This window comes from Leopardus geoffroyi, chromosome B4 (assembly GCF_018350155.1).
Source record: "Leopardus geoffroyi isolate Oge1 chromosome B4, O.geoffroyi_Oge1_pat1.0, whole genome shotgun sequence".
NCBI classification, from domain to species: domain Eukaryota; kingdom Metazoa; phylum Chordata; class Mammalia; order Carnivora; family Felidae; genus Leopardus; species Leopardus geoffroyi.
Genome location: NC_059341.1, coordinates 77,295,128 through 77,311,016, shown reverse-complemented (window position 1 = coordinate 77,311,016; position 15,889 = coordinate 77,295,128). Strand labels below are relative to the sequence as shown.

Below are 15,889 nucleotides of genomic sequence, written 5' to 3'. Positions count from 1 at the left end.
ATACCGAAGGGTTAAAAAGTGATAATGCAACCGGTTCTGTGGTATGCCTACTGCACAAAAGGGTTCCAAAGGTATTTGTTCAAATGGAATCAAGTTTTCTGGTTATAAAACCTGGGACCTTTCCATTAAACCACACTGTTTTTTGTATGTGTTAGCCAGTAGTTTTTCAAATTGTGGGTAGCCATTCAATACTGAATAATAAATTCAATGACATAGAGACAACCAACATGGAGGCAGGGATAAAGGGAGAATGGAAAAGTTCAGAGTACATTACATTGTAGTAAGGATAAGCAGATCTCTGTGATACTTGGTTATAATGTAAAATTATTTCACACTGTGAGTCTGCATGAAAAAATATGAATGCTCTGTGCTTAGCACAATTCCAAATTCTAAATGACCATTTATTAAATGGAATTATAGTACTTTTATTTTGCATTTATCCCCCCCGCCCCACCCCCCCACCCCCCACCCCGAGCTGTTTCTTCCATTCTTGGCTACTGGAAAGCAGAGATCATATCATCTTTATTTTTCCAAGTCCTAGTAGAGCGCTTGTTATGAATTAGGCGCACTCAATAAATATGTGCCAAGTGAAAACCTGGATGAACGCATCAATGAATGAAGGCATTATATAGCTCAATAAATATGGTTACAAATGACTGTTCTACCTTCTTCCGGAATTCTTCCAATTCAACTGCGAGACGTGACACTGCTCAATTGATAATTTCCAAAAGCTCTAGTTCCCTGCTTGGGGAAAACAGAGAGGCTAACCATACTCTGCACTCACAGAGTGTCACTTGCCTTTAGTCAACACGGTCTCCAGAATGGCTTCAGGAATCGACTCCGGAGGAAAAAAAAAAATCCCTAAAACCAATCAACGCCCCCGCCCCCTGTTGACCTTAGTAAAAATGGCTGCCTTTGGCGGCGTCCTGGCAACATGCGCATGCTCAGTCCTGGCCCCTCCCCCACCCCGTGGCGCTGAGGCGTGCGTCGCAGCGTAGAGGAATAAATTTCTCTGTGATTGGTTGGTGCGGGATTTCAAACCCGAGCCGGAGGCGCGTTGCTGCTCTGCCGTTGGATAAGGTGCGGAGGGAAGTGGAAGGCGGCCCAGGCGGGGGCCAGGCGGAACCGGCCAGGTGGGCGCTAGGGGCTGCGAGAGCAAGTGCGTCTGACTCTCTGGGTTTGTGGTAGGAGAGCGTCTGGGGTGGTGAGCCATGGCCACCGCGGGGGTGGGGGAGAAGGCCGGCACTTACGGCCCCTCCTCTGAGGGTCTCCACCGGCCGGGGGAGGCAGTGGCCCGAAGGGGCGGTGGCTGAGTGGAGGGTTTCTTTCTCGCCGCTGTGTTTTGCGGAAAGCCGGGGACGTCTTTTTGGGGCGATGGCTTGAACTAGGCAGGAACCACCCCCCAAAGAAGTGACTTTCACTTAAATACAGAGTTTGGGAGTGGGTGGGGTAATACTCCCATTCTCTTCGGAGGAGCATGGGCTTTTGGAAGGGAGGAAGCCCTGGTATTTGAGAGGCTGGGGTGGTTTGAAGCGGAGCCCCTCTTCCTTGTGGGCTGCGTGTTATCTAGGTAGGTGGGCGGAGGCAATGACATCTTGCCCGTCCTATCCTAATTAGGAACAAGGAGGCCTTACTTTTGCAATTTCACGTACATTTCTCTTCGCTGGAACTCGTTCGTAGGCAGAAGGAGTGTTTAGCGACGCGGGGTGGGTGAGAAGATAAGCCTTTTTTTTTTTTTTTTTTTTTTTTCCTTTTTTAAAGGAAGTGTCCTTATCCTTCTCTTGAGCGTGTGGGGTGAGCTTTTCGACTTCGTGAAAGTGTTGAGAAGGCGCTTTTCCTATAGCTTAATCATTCACGTATTTATTCAGTTTATAATATAAGTACAAGACAATCTTATTTAGTCTTAAAGGAGCTTGCATTTTATATGGGGCGATAGAACTTAAAAAGATAAACTGTGGTGAATCTAGTAGGCCTCTACACTATACTTTACATTAGTATAGCCCTTTTAGAAGATATTTTGGCAATATTTATCAAGAGCTATAAGAGGTTTTTTACCCTGCGATATAGTCATCCCAGCCTTGGAAACTATTCTAAGGAATACAGCCACCTGAAAAAAAAAAATGTTCACAGCAATGTTCATTCATTCAGTGAATATATATTAGTTATTTGCCAACTGTCAGGCACTATTCTGGGCACCAGGGACTCAGCAATGAACAAAACAGACAAAAATCTGTGCCTTCTTTGAACTTAAACTACTGGGGAGACAAACAAATAAGTTAATATATACATATGTTAGATGGAGATAAGTGCTTTGGAGGAAAACAAAGCAGAGGTGTTGGAGGGATAGGTTACAGTTGAAAATTGGGTAGTTAGTAAAGACCTCACTGAGAAAATGGCATTTGAATAAATCCCTGCAGGAGGTGAGGGTGTAACCATGCAAGGGATTATAGGTAGATGTAACAGAAAAACTGGAAATTACATGAATACCCAAAGAAGAGAATGGTTAAATAATTGTTAATCAACTTTTTGTAACTTAATGGAAACATGAAAGAGGAGAGCAAAACACAAAATTCTATCAATCTATGATTGCAATATTATGAAATATGAGTATATAATGAACAAAGATTAGATAAGGAGATGCTTGTAATTGTTTAGGGTGATGAGGTTTTAGTTTCATTATTAAAAAAACATTGTTTTGAACTTAGAAAATTTACAGTATGATGCAGTGTTTTATATCTGCCAAATGAGTGTTAGAGATAATAAACAGACAATTTTGGACTGAAATTGTTAGGGAATGCTTTAGTGAAATTGGTAAGACTTACACTAGACCTTGAAGAATGAAACTGCAGAATGGGAAGAATCTACGGAATCAGAAAAAAAAAAAAAAAAGAAAACTTAGTATCTTAAACTGGTAATAATTTTCTAAAATAATTCAACTCATCTCTTTATTTTAGTCTTCATTCATGTTGGACTGAGAACATTCTGTTTACTCTTTCTGCAATTGATTTGCTCTTAAGAACATTTGGTTTCAAGATATTCCTTCTGCCTGGCAGTTGTGTAGAGGCTTCTGATATAGTGAAGCAGAAGCTGGACATTTGGGAAGAGGAATTGCTCCGAAATGCTTTCATATGAAAGAATCTTACAGTATTGAGACTGTCTTAGGGAATGGTTTTCTTTGGCAGGGGAGAACCTGTATTGCTGAATTCTTGAGAATTTCCAGGTTTAGTAATGTTCCTGAGATGTTTTTCATTAAAACTCTTTCCTGGAAAACTCAGACAACCTTCTATTGCTTTGTCTTACAATATTTAACACCCTTGATGCATCTAAAATGTGATGTATAGGTCTCTTAATAATGTCGTTTCTAGGAGGAAGAAGAGGATAGAGACTTTTCCCAGGATACTCTGCAGTTAGGATCTATAATAGTCTGTTATTCTGAAGGACGATGTCTGTCTCTTGGCTGGGTGATTGAAATTAAATTGGGGACTCAAAGCAATCACATCAAGCTGAGACTCTTTTCTGGTGATGTGAAATTGCTCCCTTAGGGATACTCACAGATTGGGAATCTGTAACATAGTGACTTCTCCACCTCTGGGGCTTCTCATCAATAACAGCTGAGATTCTCTAGCACCTTTTTGTTTAAAGTGCTCCACAAACTGATTTCCTTGCTACACACAGGGATCATTTCAGCTTTCCCAAAAGGCAGCTGCCTCTGTAGTGAAAAGTGACAGCTGTTTTACAGCTGCAAAGCAATGTAGTACAATATGACTTTGTTTTTGTTTCCTTTCACATTAGTGTATCTCCTAGCTATGGAGCTAAATAATAAAGGGAGAGAAATAAAGGAGTATTCATGTGGGTGAAAATGTGACCCGGCAGGAAAATTAAGACCATTTTTAATTGACATTGAATAGGATGAGTGAATTTTAGCTTTTTGAGTTACAATTTGGCTGAGATATCAGAGTTAGTACTGATGCAGAAAGATATTTTTGTCATCTATAAATAACTCCTGAGTGTCACTTCTATAGAACGTTAATAAAAATACATAGTCCCCTAGCATATAAAGAGAAGGATTATATTTTGCTAGTGCTGTTTTTGGATTACCCTAAGTAAACCTGTGTTAGAGGAAAAACTATTCTCATATGCTACAAGCCTCATGTAAAACAGCTTGCTAAAGAGCCTAGACCTGGTCAGATTTTTGCTATCTTCTCCATTCTTCTTGGTCTGGGTTCCAGCTATGATTTGGTAATCACTGTGGTAGGATATAAATGACAACTATCAGACCAAAACAAAAAACCAAAAAATGTCATACTCACTATAATACTGTATATCTTATTTTATTTTAAGTTCATGTATTTATTTTAAAAGAGAGTGAGTGTGAGCAGGGGAGGGGCAGAGGGAGGGAGTGAGGGAGAGAGAGAGCATCCCAAGCAGGTTCTGTGCTGTCAGGGCAGAGCCATACATGGGGCTTGAACTCACAAACCTTGAGATCATGACTTGAGCCGAAATCCAGACTGGGATGCTTAACTGACTGAGTCACCCAGGCACCCTTCTAATATCCTATATTTTATTTAAAAAAAAAAATTTTTTTTAATGTTTATTTATTTTTGAGACAGAGAGAGACAGAGCATGAACAGGGGAGGGGCAGAGAGAGAGGGAGACACAGAATCTGAAATGGGCTCCAGGCTCTGAGCTGTCAGCACAGAGCCCGACGCGGGGCTCGAACTCACCGTGAGATCATGACCTGAGCCGAAGTCGGACGCCTAACCAACTGAGCCACCCAGGCGCCCCTAATATCCTATATTTTAATAGTAAGGTTCAGTTTATACACTATAAAACTTCTACCTGCATGAATTGGTGATATTTTGTGAGGTAAATGGGGCACTATTACTGTTCCCAATTATAGATGAATCTCAGAATTTGACTTACCCAAGGTAATACTAGTAAATAGAAGAACTAAAACTTGATCCCAGGGCTTCTGTACAAACAACCCCTTTTTTAAACCGTTTTTTCAGTTTTCATCTATATTACACATTGATGTTGAGGTAGAATGGAAATTCTTTTGACAGTAGAATCAAGGGTGTGTGTGTGTGTTCTCTGATTTTCATTTAGCAAATATTAATTGATTGATTGAACTCTATGCCCAATGTGGGGCTCATACTCATAATCTCGAGATCCAAGAGTCACAACTCTACCGACTAATACAGCCAGGTGCCCTTATCAAATATTTATTTTTAAATATTGAGTGTGTGTGTAGTACAGTAGTGCCAAAGGTAAGGTTTCTTCTCACATGTACAGTCTACCCAGGACATAGGGTAGAAACATGGTAAAGTTTTTTGTTTTTCTTAGAGAGAGAGAGACCAAGTGTGAATGGGGGAGGGGCAGAGAGAGAGAGAGGACAACACAGAACCTGAAGCAGGCTCCAGGCTCTGAGCTGTCCACTCAGAGCCCAACATGGGGCTCAAATGATGCTTAACCAGCTGAGCCACTCAGGTGCCCCAAAACATGGTAAAGTTAAATTAGAGCGCAAGGGGTGTGTGTGTGTGTGTGTGTGTGTCTGAATGCCAACACACAGCAGTGGGGGATAGGTCAGTTGAAATGAGTGATGATGGCCTGCCAGTGATGAGGGGATGGGTATAAAACACATGAGAGAAGAGTCCACAGATGTTAGAGGGGAGTAACAAGGGTGATTCTGGGGTTTGGAACTGAGTGAATGATAAAAATAAGGAAATCAAAATTGGGAGTCGGTAGGGTAGTTGAGTGGATAGAGTAGTTGCTAATAATATGTATGGGGGGAAGGATAGAACAAAGTCTCAGAATCAGGCTACACCTCCAGGGCATCCCAAGCAAATTGAGAGTTACAGAACCGGAGTTAGGAGAGAGGCTGTGTTCAGGAGCAGGTGATCATCTGGAGAGCTATAGTGACTAACATGGGATAGCTTGAGAAGTTCTAGAGACTGGAGGATTGAATTTTAGGGAATGTCTGGTGTTGAGAGGGAAGAACAGAAAACAATTCATAAGTTCTTCATAAAACTCTAAATCTGGAGACTCTGACAGTCTGGCAGTTAAGGGTTACCTCTTTGTTTTATAGCAGAGCACTGGGAGTTCAGTTAAACAGTGATCTCCTGGGTACCAGGCAGCATGTGTGGAGAATAATGTAGGTCCAGGTAGTTGTAGGAGGTAACACTTACTGTGATCAGGAGATGTCCCCAGTAGGTTGTTTGTGTCTTTAGTCTTTTTAGGAATCGGGTTGTGTTTTCAAGAGAGTACCTCCACAACCCTCACTCACTCTAGTGAGTGGTATTCATATAGAACATAGGCAAGAATAGTGGGCTAGAGGAACCTGAGAAAATGTGAGGATTTCTTTTAAAGGGAAGAAAGGATCAGGTTATTGTATTGTCATTTAAAACATCAAACCTTCTGATTTTTTTTTTTTTAAACCAGTTTTTAATACTCTAGTTGCATTGTGAAATTTTCCTTTTCTGCGTTCTTGGGCAGATAGTTTTCCTATGTACCGAATTCACGGTCTTAAGGTCTCAGAATAGATAGATAAGTGCTGAGATGACGGAAATCAATGCCCTACGTTAAAACTGATCAGTCTCTTCCCACTTTTACAGGGGCCAAAGGAAATCATCATTTGAATAAGCTACCGAATGCCCTGCTCCTGCCCTGTAGCATTTGGGTATATATGCCTATTTTGTCATATTGTTAAGTCATGGGCATCTTCAGGACTTCCAGACTCTTCCTGTCAGTTTTAATGCTATTCTTTTAGTTTTGTTCTTAGTTTAGAGAGATTTTGGTAATAAATTTGTTAGTCTGGTTGCTTAGCAGCTTGCTGTGATTATGTAGCTTGGAACAGACACGTTGCCATTTGAAAATCTTGGTTTCCGGCCCTGATTCAGGTATATGTTGCCTCTAAGCTTAGAACTGAACTGAAAGCTTTTTGGCTACTAGAACAATCATCATATGAGTACAAATGAATAATTAACATTTAATAGAAAATATCTTTATGTTTATTCCTTTATCCTTTGTGGATTTTTTTTTTTACACCCTGTTCAACCCTCCTAGCTTACAGTACAATCTTATATACATTGTAAAATCACTAAACCTTCATAAAAGAGTTCTTAAAATTTTATTTAGATGCATTAAATAAGGACCTGTACTAGAATGTAGAAGGGGTGATTTGGAGAAACATAAGAATCCTTTAATGGTATTTCTGAGGACATTCAATTTTCAAATGAAATTTATTTTTTAATTCATTTCCTTGATAATTTTTGTGACATCCAGTTGATGTCTTTTTTTTTTTTTCTTGACTGTTAAATGAAGATCTTATTTCCTCAAAGTGTTTCCAGTTAAAGTCTATTCAGAACAGAACTGCCTGTAAGAACACTCCTTTTTAATGTAATATCAGCAGGTCTTTGGGGGGGAAATATGAAGCCTGAAATTCGCTATACAGAATACAGTAGCAAATGATTTTTTTCCTTTGCCCTTCTAACTGTGAAGGTGGTGTATTGTCTCCTTCATGCCAGAACGTGGTACAACATAATCCTTTGCCTATACTTAGTATAAATTTATTAGACATAGTCCCTGCACACAGTCCAGAGAGCCCTGCATTACAGAAATAATTCTTGTGCTGCTGAGCTGGCGATTTCCTCACTTAATCACTCGTGTGACGTCATCTGTGCCGTTGGTAGGAAATGTGCTGACCATGTCCTGCATTTTAAAAGGCAGTTGCAACAGGGGTACTAGCTAAAAGTGAAATAAAAAATAAACCTTTTAAGTTACGTTGAAGGTCTTCACAGTCCAGAAGGATTAAAGTGGCAAAAGCATTATATTAATCAGTAGACTGAGAACCACATTTTATAGTTGGTCACCTAGTAATCAACTGACATGCTTGTCCCTAACTGCTTTCCTCAGAGCTCCAGAATGATTGCAGAGTGGGGGGAAAGAAGTAGGCAGGAAGGGAGGTGTTATATTCGGAGGTCTGAAATGCTTTTCTGATTTTCAAATGAGTGTTAAAAACATTCCAGCTTTGTTTTTATAATAAAGATTGTACAAAACACCAATTGTTGGCTTGAGATCCTTATAATGGTAGCTACAAATGGAAGAGTCCAGATGTTAGTCCCTGATGGCTGTTGCATTGCTACTGAATCTTTTGTCTGGGGGAGAAGGCAGGACCCCTAATGTATATTTGATTTCTTGGCAGAAAGATGGATACAACGATGCTGAATTTGCGGAATCTGTTTGAGCAGCTTGTACGCCGGGTGGAGATTCTCAGTGAAGGAAATGAACTCCGTAAGTCATTCTGAGTTGGCCTGTGTGGAGAGGAAAAGCAGATTTCAAATCTGAGTTTTCTGCAAAGCTGAAGCGTGTTCCAGTCTTACAATTGTTTTTCATTTGGGTTTCCTAAAAAGAAAGTGATGGTCACTTATCCATGGTCAAAGCTTAATGGACACTCATTCTAACTGGTCACTTTTTTCTGATAGTTGTTCTTAAATGTGTTCACGCAGAGTTCTTTCATTATCAAGATTCTCTTTCCATTGAATAGTTGGCATTAGCTGCCAATTTCATTTTCATACCAAGAACTGGGCAGAATCTGAAGGTCCAAGGATGTTTTTTTTTTTTTTAGTAGTTGTCTTTATTTTTTATCCTGGGCTTTTTTCCCCCTGTGTGATGTAAAACATTTTCAATTGAAGAGGAGAAAAATGTCATAATTTCTTTTTGAAGATGGGACTGTTCATTTGCTTTCACCTATTTCGTGTATTTGATTCTTAGTAATAAAGGATTGAAATTGGGTAGAGAGCTGGGGAGAAAAAGGAGGTGGTGATAGAATAGTGGGCTGGGAAGTAGATTAGTGAGAAAGGAGGTAGGGCTGACGGCCCTGACTAAAGTGATCTAAGGGAATTATTTTTATCAGCTTTTCTTTGGGTTGCCATCCTCTCCTGTTTCAGATTTTCATTAATACCTAATTTAGTAAGTGTTGCTCTTAAGTCAGCCTCACTGGTATAAAAGTAATGTAAGAACTGTGTCTTCAACTTTTTTTTTTTTTTTTTAATCTTCACAGTGCTTAGTATGGTGTCTTGCTTATGCCATTCAGCATTTTCTTTAATTTGATGTTTTTAATAGCTCTTATCCACTTACAGGCCTTTTAAGACAATATTCTATTTTCTCTCTCTTAATAGCTGTTCCATAGCTCTATCATCTGATACCAGCTCAGTAACCATGATGGCATACTAATTAGGCTTCTCTTTGAGGTTATATCATCTCAGAAGATGGATTACTTTGGAGTCTAGTGGGGAAGAGTATTGAATAAGAAATCTTCAAATTCAGGCTCATTCAAATATTTAGTGAAAACCTAAAACAGCTTTTAGTACATGTTGAGTTGAGGAAAAGGGATGACTGGCTGAGTGGCTTCATGGACAAAAGTAGGGTTTGAGTGGAACCTTAGATGTAGGGTGAGATCCCAGCAGACAGATGAAAGAGGGCATTTACGTGGAGGCAAGTGGGTGCAGGGTTTGAGGGGAGTAGGAGTAGGGGAATGGAATGATCCCAGTGGAACTTTTGGAAGATTACCCAAGCAGAGGTGGAGGCTGGGAGACCGATGAGGGCACAGTTGCCATAGCTCAGGAAAGAGGCAGGAGAAGCCCTAACTGGAATGGCGTTTGTTTGTTTGTTTGTTTTTTAAATGTTTATTTATTTTTGAGAGAGAGAGAGCACGAGTGGGGGAGGAGCAGAGAGAGAGGGAGACACAGAATCAGAAGCAGGCTCCAGGCTCTGAGCTGTCAGCGCAGAGCCCGACGCAGGGCTCGAACTCACAAACCGTGAGATCATGACCTGAGCCGAAGCCGGATGCTCAACTGACTAAGCCACCCAGTCGCCCCTGGAATGGTGTTTGTGACGTAAAGATGGAAATAAGGGGAAAGGGGTAGAAGAGACTGTGGTAATAAGATCTCTAGGAGGAGGCAGCTGATAGGATGTGAGGGCAGAGGGAGGAATCTGAGGTTTAGAATCTCAATAACTAGTGCTGGCTTTTAACTGTTATTTTTGTGTCTGTTTCTCCATCTGTAAAATAGGAATTCAAATGTCTGTATCTTCTTTGTGGGAGTGCTATGAGCATTTGGGGGATAAAACGAGATACCAGTTGTGAAAATACTTTGGAAGTAATTATGCCAAAAAAAAAAAAAAAGATATTTATTTTTACAGGTATCTTTGTTTTATAAACACATTTTTATCTTCCCATTGATTACTGTTATAGAATAGAGGTATGTTTTTCCTCCCTCTCCAGATCCTTAACTCAGAACGTTGGCTTTTGAGGAAATAGAGTGGTTTCGTGTTTTCTAGACTCTAGAATCTCCTTTCTTTCTTTCTTTCTTTTTTTTTTTTTAATGTTTATTTATTTTGAGAGAGGGCACACGCACATTTGCAAGTAGGGAGAGGGGAGAGAGAGAGTTCCAAGCAGGCTCCGCACTGTCAGCACAGAGCCCAATACGGAGTCGGATGAAATCAAGAGTTGGATGCTTAACCATCTGAGCTACCCATGTTTCCCTTAGAATCTCCTTTCTGCAACCACCTAAGTCTGTCCTCTTCTTTGATCCTAGGAATTCCTCCTATGACTAAGTATCCAGACTCCTTATTCTTGTCTTTCATCATAGTAACTTCATTCTTCTCTCTCCTTTTTGTATAGTTTGTTTTTTTTTTTTTTAAAGCTAAGTCCTAGATTCCTGAAATATCAGAGTGAAGGTTAATATTCAAATAAAATGACTTTAATAGCCTAGGTATTTTGTTATCTTTGTTTTCCCTAGTCTACATGATTTTTATTTTATCATGAGCTGCCGGAAATTTTTTGAGGTCATTGGTGTCTAAATTAGGAATAAATATAATTAATATTTATCAGGTGCCTGTTGTGTGCTAACACAATGCTGGGTTTGTGCTATGCTATATATTAAGTGATATTACAGTGTGTATGACATGACCTGTCTTCAAGAAGATTATGGTATTTAAGTTTCAGAGACAGGTTTCTTATGAAACAGAAGATGAAACAAGTATTAAAATATATGCTTCTGGGAAGTATAGAAAAAAGTAATGTGGAGCAAACAGATTAGGAAAGGATTCATGGAACAGATGGGACTAGAAGAATGGATACATAAAGAAGAGTGTAGGTAGGGCATTCTGTTTGGAGTACATAGCTTGATCATGAGAGAAGGCAGAAATGAGCATGGGTCTGTTCTGGGAGCAGGGACAAGAAAGAGTAATGTGTAACGGTGGGAGGTAAGTTTGAGTAGATGGTGAGGTGGGCTTGGATGCCTGGAGTTTAAATTTGGTCTGGGGTCACCTCCTTGGTGGCTTAGTCAGTTAAGCAGTGGCTCAGTCAGTTAAGCGTTTGACTCTTGAGGTTGAGCCCGCATTGGGCTCTGCGCTGACAGTGCGGAGCCTGCTTGTGATTCTCTCTCTCCCTCCCTCTCTCTCTGTCCCCTTCCCTGCTTGCACTCTCTTTCTCTCTCAAAATAAATAAACATTTCACAAATAAATAAATAAATTTGATCTGAGCAGCAATTCTTCATTTATCTGTTCAATGAATAAAGTGCCTACTGTGCACTATAAGGCATTGGAAATAAAAGAGACACAGGGCCCTTGCCCTTAAGAAGCTCAGAGAGTAGGGGGAAAAACAAAGGGAAGAGCCTGTGCAAGGCCCCAGGAGGAGTGAGCTGAGAAAACGAGATCTGTGGGACTGTTTTAATCTATTTGTTGAACTATGAACCAAATTCTGTTTGTGTGTGTGTGTGTGTGTGTGTGTGTGTGTGTGTGTGTGTGTGTGTGTGTTTAATTAATCAAAGATTATCCTCAATTTTTTTTTAAGTTTGTTTATTTTGAGAGAGGGGAGCAGAGAGGGGAGAGAGAGAGAATCCCAAGCAGGCTCCGCATCACAGGCATGGAGCCCAATGTGGGGCTTGAACTCGTGAGATCATGACCTGAGCCAAAATCAGATGCTTAACCTACTGAGCCACCCAATCATCCCAATCCTCAATTTGTTTTAAGGAATTCTCCTTTCTCTTACCGCCTCTCTGATAGATGCATTTCATAGTTTAATATATACATAACTTTTTAGAGGAGCTAATTTGAATTTAATCTTTTGTACATGTAGTTCATGATGGGGGCTAACATTAATTTGCGTTGTGATTCACAAACTGACCAAAAAATGCCATTTTTAAAAAATGTTTGTTACTTTTTTAGAGAGAGAGTGAGCATGTGTGTGAGCCAGGGAGGGGTAGAGAGAGAGGGCGGACAGGATCCAAGGCAGGCTCTGTGCTGACTACAGAGATCCTGATGCGGTGTTTGAACTCACAAACCGTGAGATCATGGCCTGAGCTATGTCAGACACTTAACCGACTGAGCCATCCAGGCGTCCCCAAAATTCCATGTTTGTTGATCTCCAACATCAAAATTTTTCCTGATCTGTGATGTAAAGTGCCTTTTTTTTTTTTTTTTTTTTTAAGTTTACTTACTTTTGAGAGACAGAGAGAGACAGAGTGTGAGCAGGGGAGGGACAGAGAGAGAGGGAGACACAGAATCCGAAGCAGGCTCCAGGCTCTGTGCTAACAGCTCAGTTCGATGCAGGGCTCGAACTCACAAACTCTGCGATCTTGACCCGAGCCACAGTTGGATGCTTAACTGACTGAGCTACCCAGGTGCTCCCCCCCTCTTTTTTTTTTAATTTTAGAGAGACGGTGTGAGCAGGGGAGAGGGGCAGAGGGAGAGAAAGAGAGAAAGAGCAAGAATCTTAAATAGGTTCCACACTGAGTGGAGCCTGGTGTAGGGCTCGATCCCACGACCCTGAGCCAAAATCAAGAGTCAGATGCTCACCTGACTGAGCCACCCAGTGGCTCAGTGCTACCCATGTCCCTAACATGCCATTTTGACCCATTCTAGCAAACTTAGTTCATTCATAACAGAATTGTATGTAAGTAGTATCGTAGGTACACAGATGTTCTGATTTGGGTCTAACATAAATCAAGTTGCACTAATGATTTAGTCCTTTGTACGATTAATATAGGAAGTCTTCCCTTGAAATGTACTTATACTTTAGTTGGTTTGAGTTCTTTTGTCCAATTTGGTTGGACCTATAATAATATAATATATGCCTATAATATATGTCCAATATTGGTTGGACAATGAATAGGGATTAAAACTCAAATTTAACAAGACTTACCAAGGGGGAGTATCCTAAAGAACAAACAAACCAGCACAATTAGGTCCAATGGAAATCTTTCCTCAAAATTGTTTTTCAATTCACTAAATATTTGAGTGTGTGTGCAGCACTGTATTTAGAAATATTTAATTGACCTCAATGTGGAGCTAGAAAGATTTTGGATGTATAGTTGAAAAGTGTGTTTCTTGTTCTTTGTTTCTTGATATTGAAGTGCTATTACATACATCAGAAAAGTACACAAATCGTAAAGCGTACCACTTGATGAATTGCCAGAGTGAATGTGGCTAAGAACGAGCTCTTTAAAAAAGTTTTGTGAGTCTACATTGTTGAAATAAATATGCAAAAGGAAATATTGTTTGTTTTCTTTTTCTTTCTTTTTCTTTATTTTTTTAATGTTCATTTTTGTGAGAGAGAGCACAAGCGGGGGAGGGGCAGAAAGGGAGACAGGATCTGAAGTGGGGGATGCTCCAAGCTGATAGTAGAGAGCCTGATGTGGGGCTCCAACCCACAAACCGTGAGATTATGACCCAGGCTGAAGTAAGACGCTCAATTGACTCAGCCACCCAGGTGCCCCTTCTTTTATTATTTTTTTAAATGTTTATTTATTTTGAGAGAGAGAGGGAGAGTGTACAGAGCCCAACGTGAAGCTCAATCTCACAGGACCATGAGATCATGACCGGAGCTGAAATTAAGAGCTGGATATTTAACTGATGGAGCCACCTAGGTGCCCCTCTTTTTCTTTAAATTCAGGAGGAAAAAAAGAGTAATGTGTTCTAAACTGTTAACAAAACCAGCATACCATTTAAAGCTATATGTAGATACATATTTGTGTGTGTGTGTATCTTTGATATTTGCATTGTCTAAGATAAGTAGGTCGTAATACCCTGTTCTGCTAAAACCTGTTGTTATAAACTGAAGTGTCCTTATGTGTAAAACTTGCTTTTTCTAGATTGAATTGGCATCCTAGTTTGTAGGTATGAAATTTAGTCAAATTATTAAAACTGCTTTAAAAGGGCACTATATTCATGTTTCTGTGCTCTTAGGTTAAATTCAAATAGGAAAAGTGCCCTTACTACCCAAGAATCTGCTAGCTTTGTGTGCCTGTGGCCTAGTTTTGACTGTAAACTGGGTTAGTTTGACCAGCAGCAGATGTACACCTTGGGAACTTCCTCCATGACTGTGGTGGGGAGTGATGCCTAGAGATAGATTGAAGGTAACTGGAAAATAGGAAGGCGGTGTTGAATAGTCTTTGCCAAATAGCAGGTGGCAAGTGTGAATGCACCAGGGTTATCCTGCTTTGAGGCACTGCCTTGGAAGTGATGCTCTCTCTGCAGACATTTGAGGAGAGTCCACATTCTGCCATCAGTGACTCACCCTAAGTTACTATGATCTGTTCTTACTGTGTCTTTCCCACATAAATGTTTGCATACCCTTCAGGGCAGTGTTAAACAGCACAAGCAAATTGGCTCTTTACTTTCAAATCAATATTTGTATAATTATATAGTTGAATGGAATTGCAGGCCCAGACATCTATAATATTAATCTACATCTACCGGAGCATATTACAGCAGTTATATTTGAATTTGCTATTTAACGTCTCTCTGGCGCAACAATGCGTGACTCTAAAGGAGGCTGTTTTTGTTTTATAGCTGTAACTGTCCTGGTGCGTGACAGCTGCCCCAAAGGTATCCCCCTTTGATTGCCTTCTGTTCAGGAGCTTTCAGTGTTGGTATTACATCTGGAGCCAGGTGACTAATGATTTCCTTATTCCATAGCAGATGCCACTGGCTAAGCCAAAGTAAGTAGCCTATCGAAACAGGAATTGCTTTCCACAAAGCTGACATGTCGGGTGATGAACATATATCCAGACCTGCTCCTGGTTATTTTCAGGTAGATTTGCCCAGAGTGTAGCTGATCCCTTAGTTAAAAATTTGGACTCATTCGTTAGAGCATTGTACCCTGTTTGGTGCTTGAATGACTGAAGTTTCCCCCTTTCCTTAGAATTCATCCAGTTGGCAAAGGACTTTGAAGATTTCCGTAAAAAGTGGCAGAGAACAGACCATGAGCTGGGGAAGTACAAGGATCTTTTGATGAAAGCAGAGACTGAGCGTAGTGCGCTGGATGTTAAGCTGAAGCACGCACGCAATCAGGTGGATGTCGAGATCAAACGGAGACAGCGAGCTGAGGCTGACTGTGAGAAGCTGGTGTGTATTGTTCTCTATGCCAGAACCGTGCGGTGGGGGGAGGGGGCAGCGTCATCTGGTAACGTTTCCACCCGCCGGTTACGCTCCCTTTCTTCCACATTATAGAACTAAAAGCAACCTGTCCAATGACAACTTGGCCTTGATGGGAGCTGAAATTGCAGTGTAGGAAATCCTGTTCTTCATAGGTTGAAATTGAAATTTTTTTTCTCTTTTACACTTGAAACTCTGACTTAATACATTTCAAATGAGAATTTAGAGAAAACTAGGGAATTCCTAGTATGCTTGATCTGTCACAAGATGTTGGCTCTCTCTTCTGCTACCCAGAATGTCCTCATCCTTTTGTCGGTAGCTGGTACTTTGTTATTGATACAGGCAAGACAACTCTTAGGTTTTTCCTTCATTACCGCTACTGATTCAGGGTCAGGGGCTGGGCGTATTCAGCCAGTTGAGCAATGTGACTAACGGGGAACACTATCATTTTGAT

At 40.6% G+C, this 15,889-nt stretch overlaps 1 protein-coding gene across 8 annotated transcripts in view; it reads left to right on the top strand.

Annotated features, from left to right (window-relative positions):
• Positions 1-991: 991 nt before the first annotated feature.
• The window catches only part of RACGAP1 (Rac GTPase activating protein 1), a 28,310-nt gene continuing 13,412 nt past the window's right edge, over positions 992-15,889 (top strand). The window contains exons 1-4 of one of the 8 annotated variants that reach the window (XM_045466227.1): positions 1,063-1,133; positions 6,612-6,676; positions 8,201-8,289; positions 15,203-15,405. In XM_045466227.1, coding sequence (XP_045322183.1) covers positions 6,648-6,676; positions 8,201-8,289; positions 15,203-15,405 — 321 coding nt within the window. In that variant the 5' untranslated portion in view covers positions 1,063-1,133; positions 6,612-6,647. Of the gene's footprint in view, positions 1,160-6,611; positions 6,677-8,200; positions 8,290-15,202; positions 15,406-15,889 lie in introns of all 8 variants that reach the window. The other 7 variants (XM_045466228.1, XM_045466233.1, XM_045466232.1 and 4 more) reach the window with 7 other exon arrangements.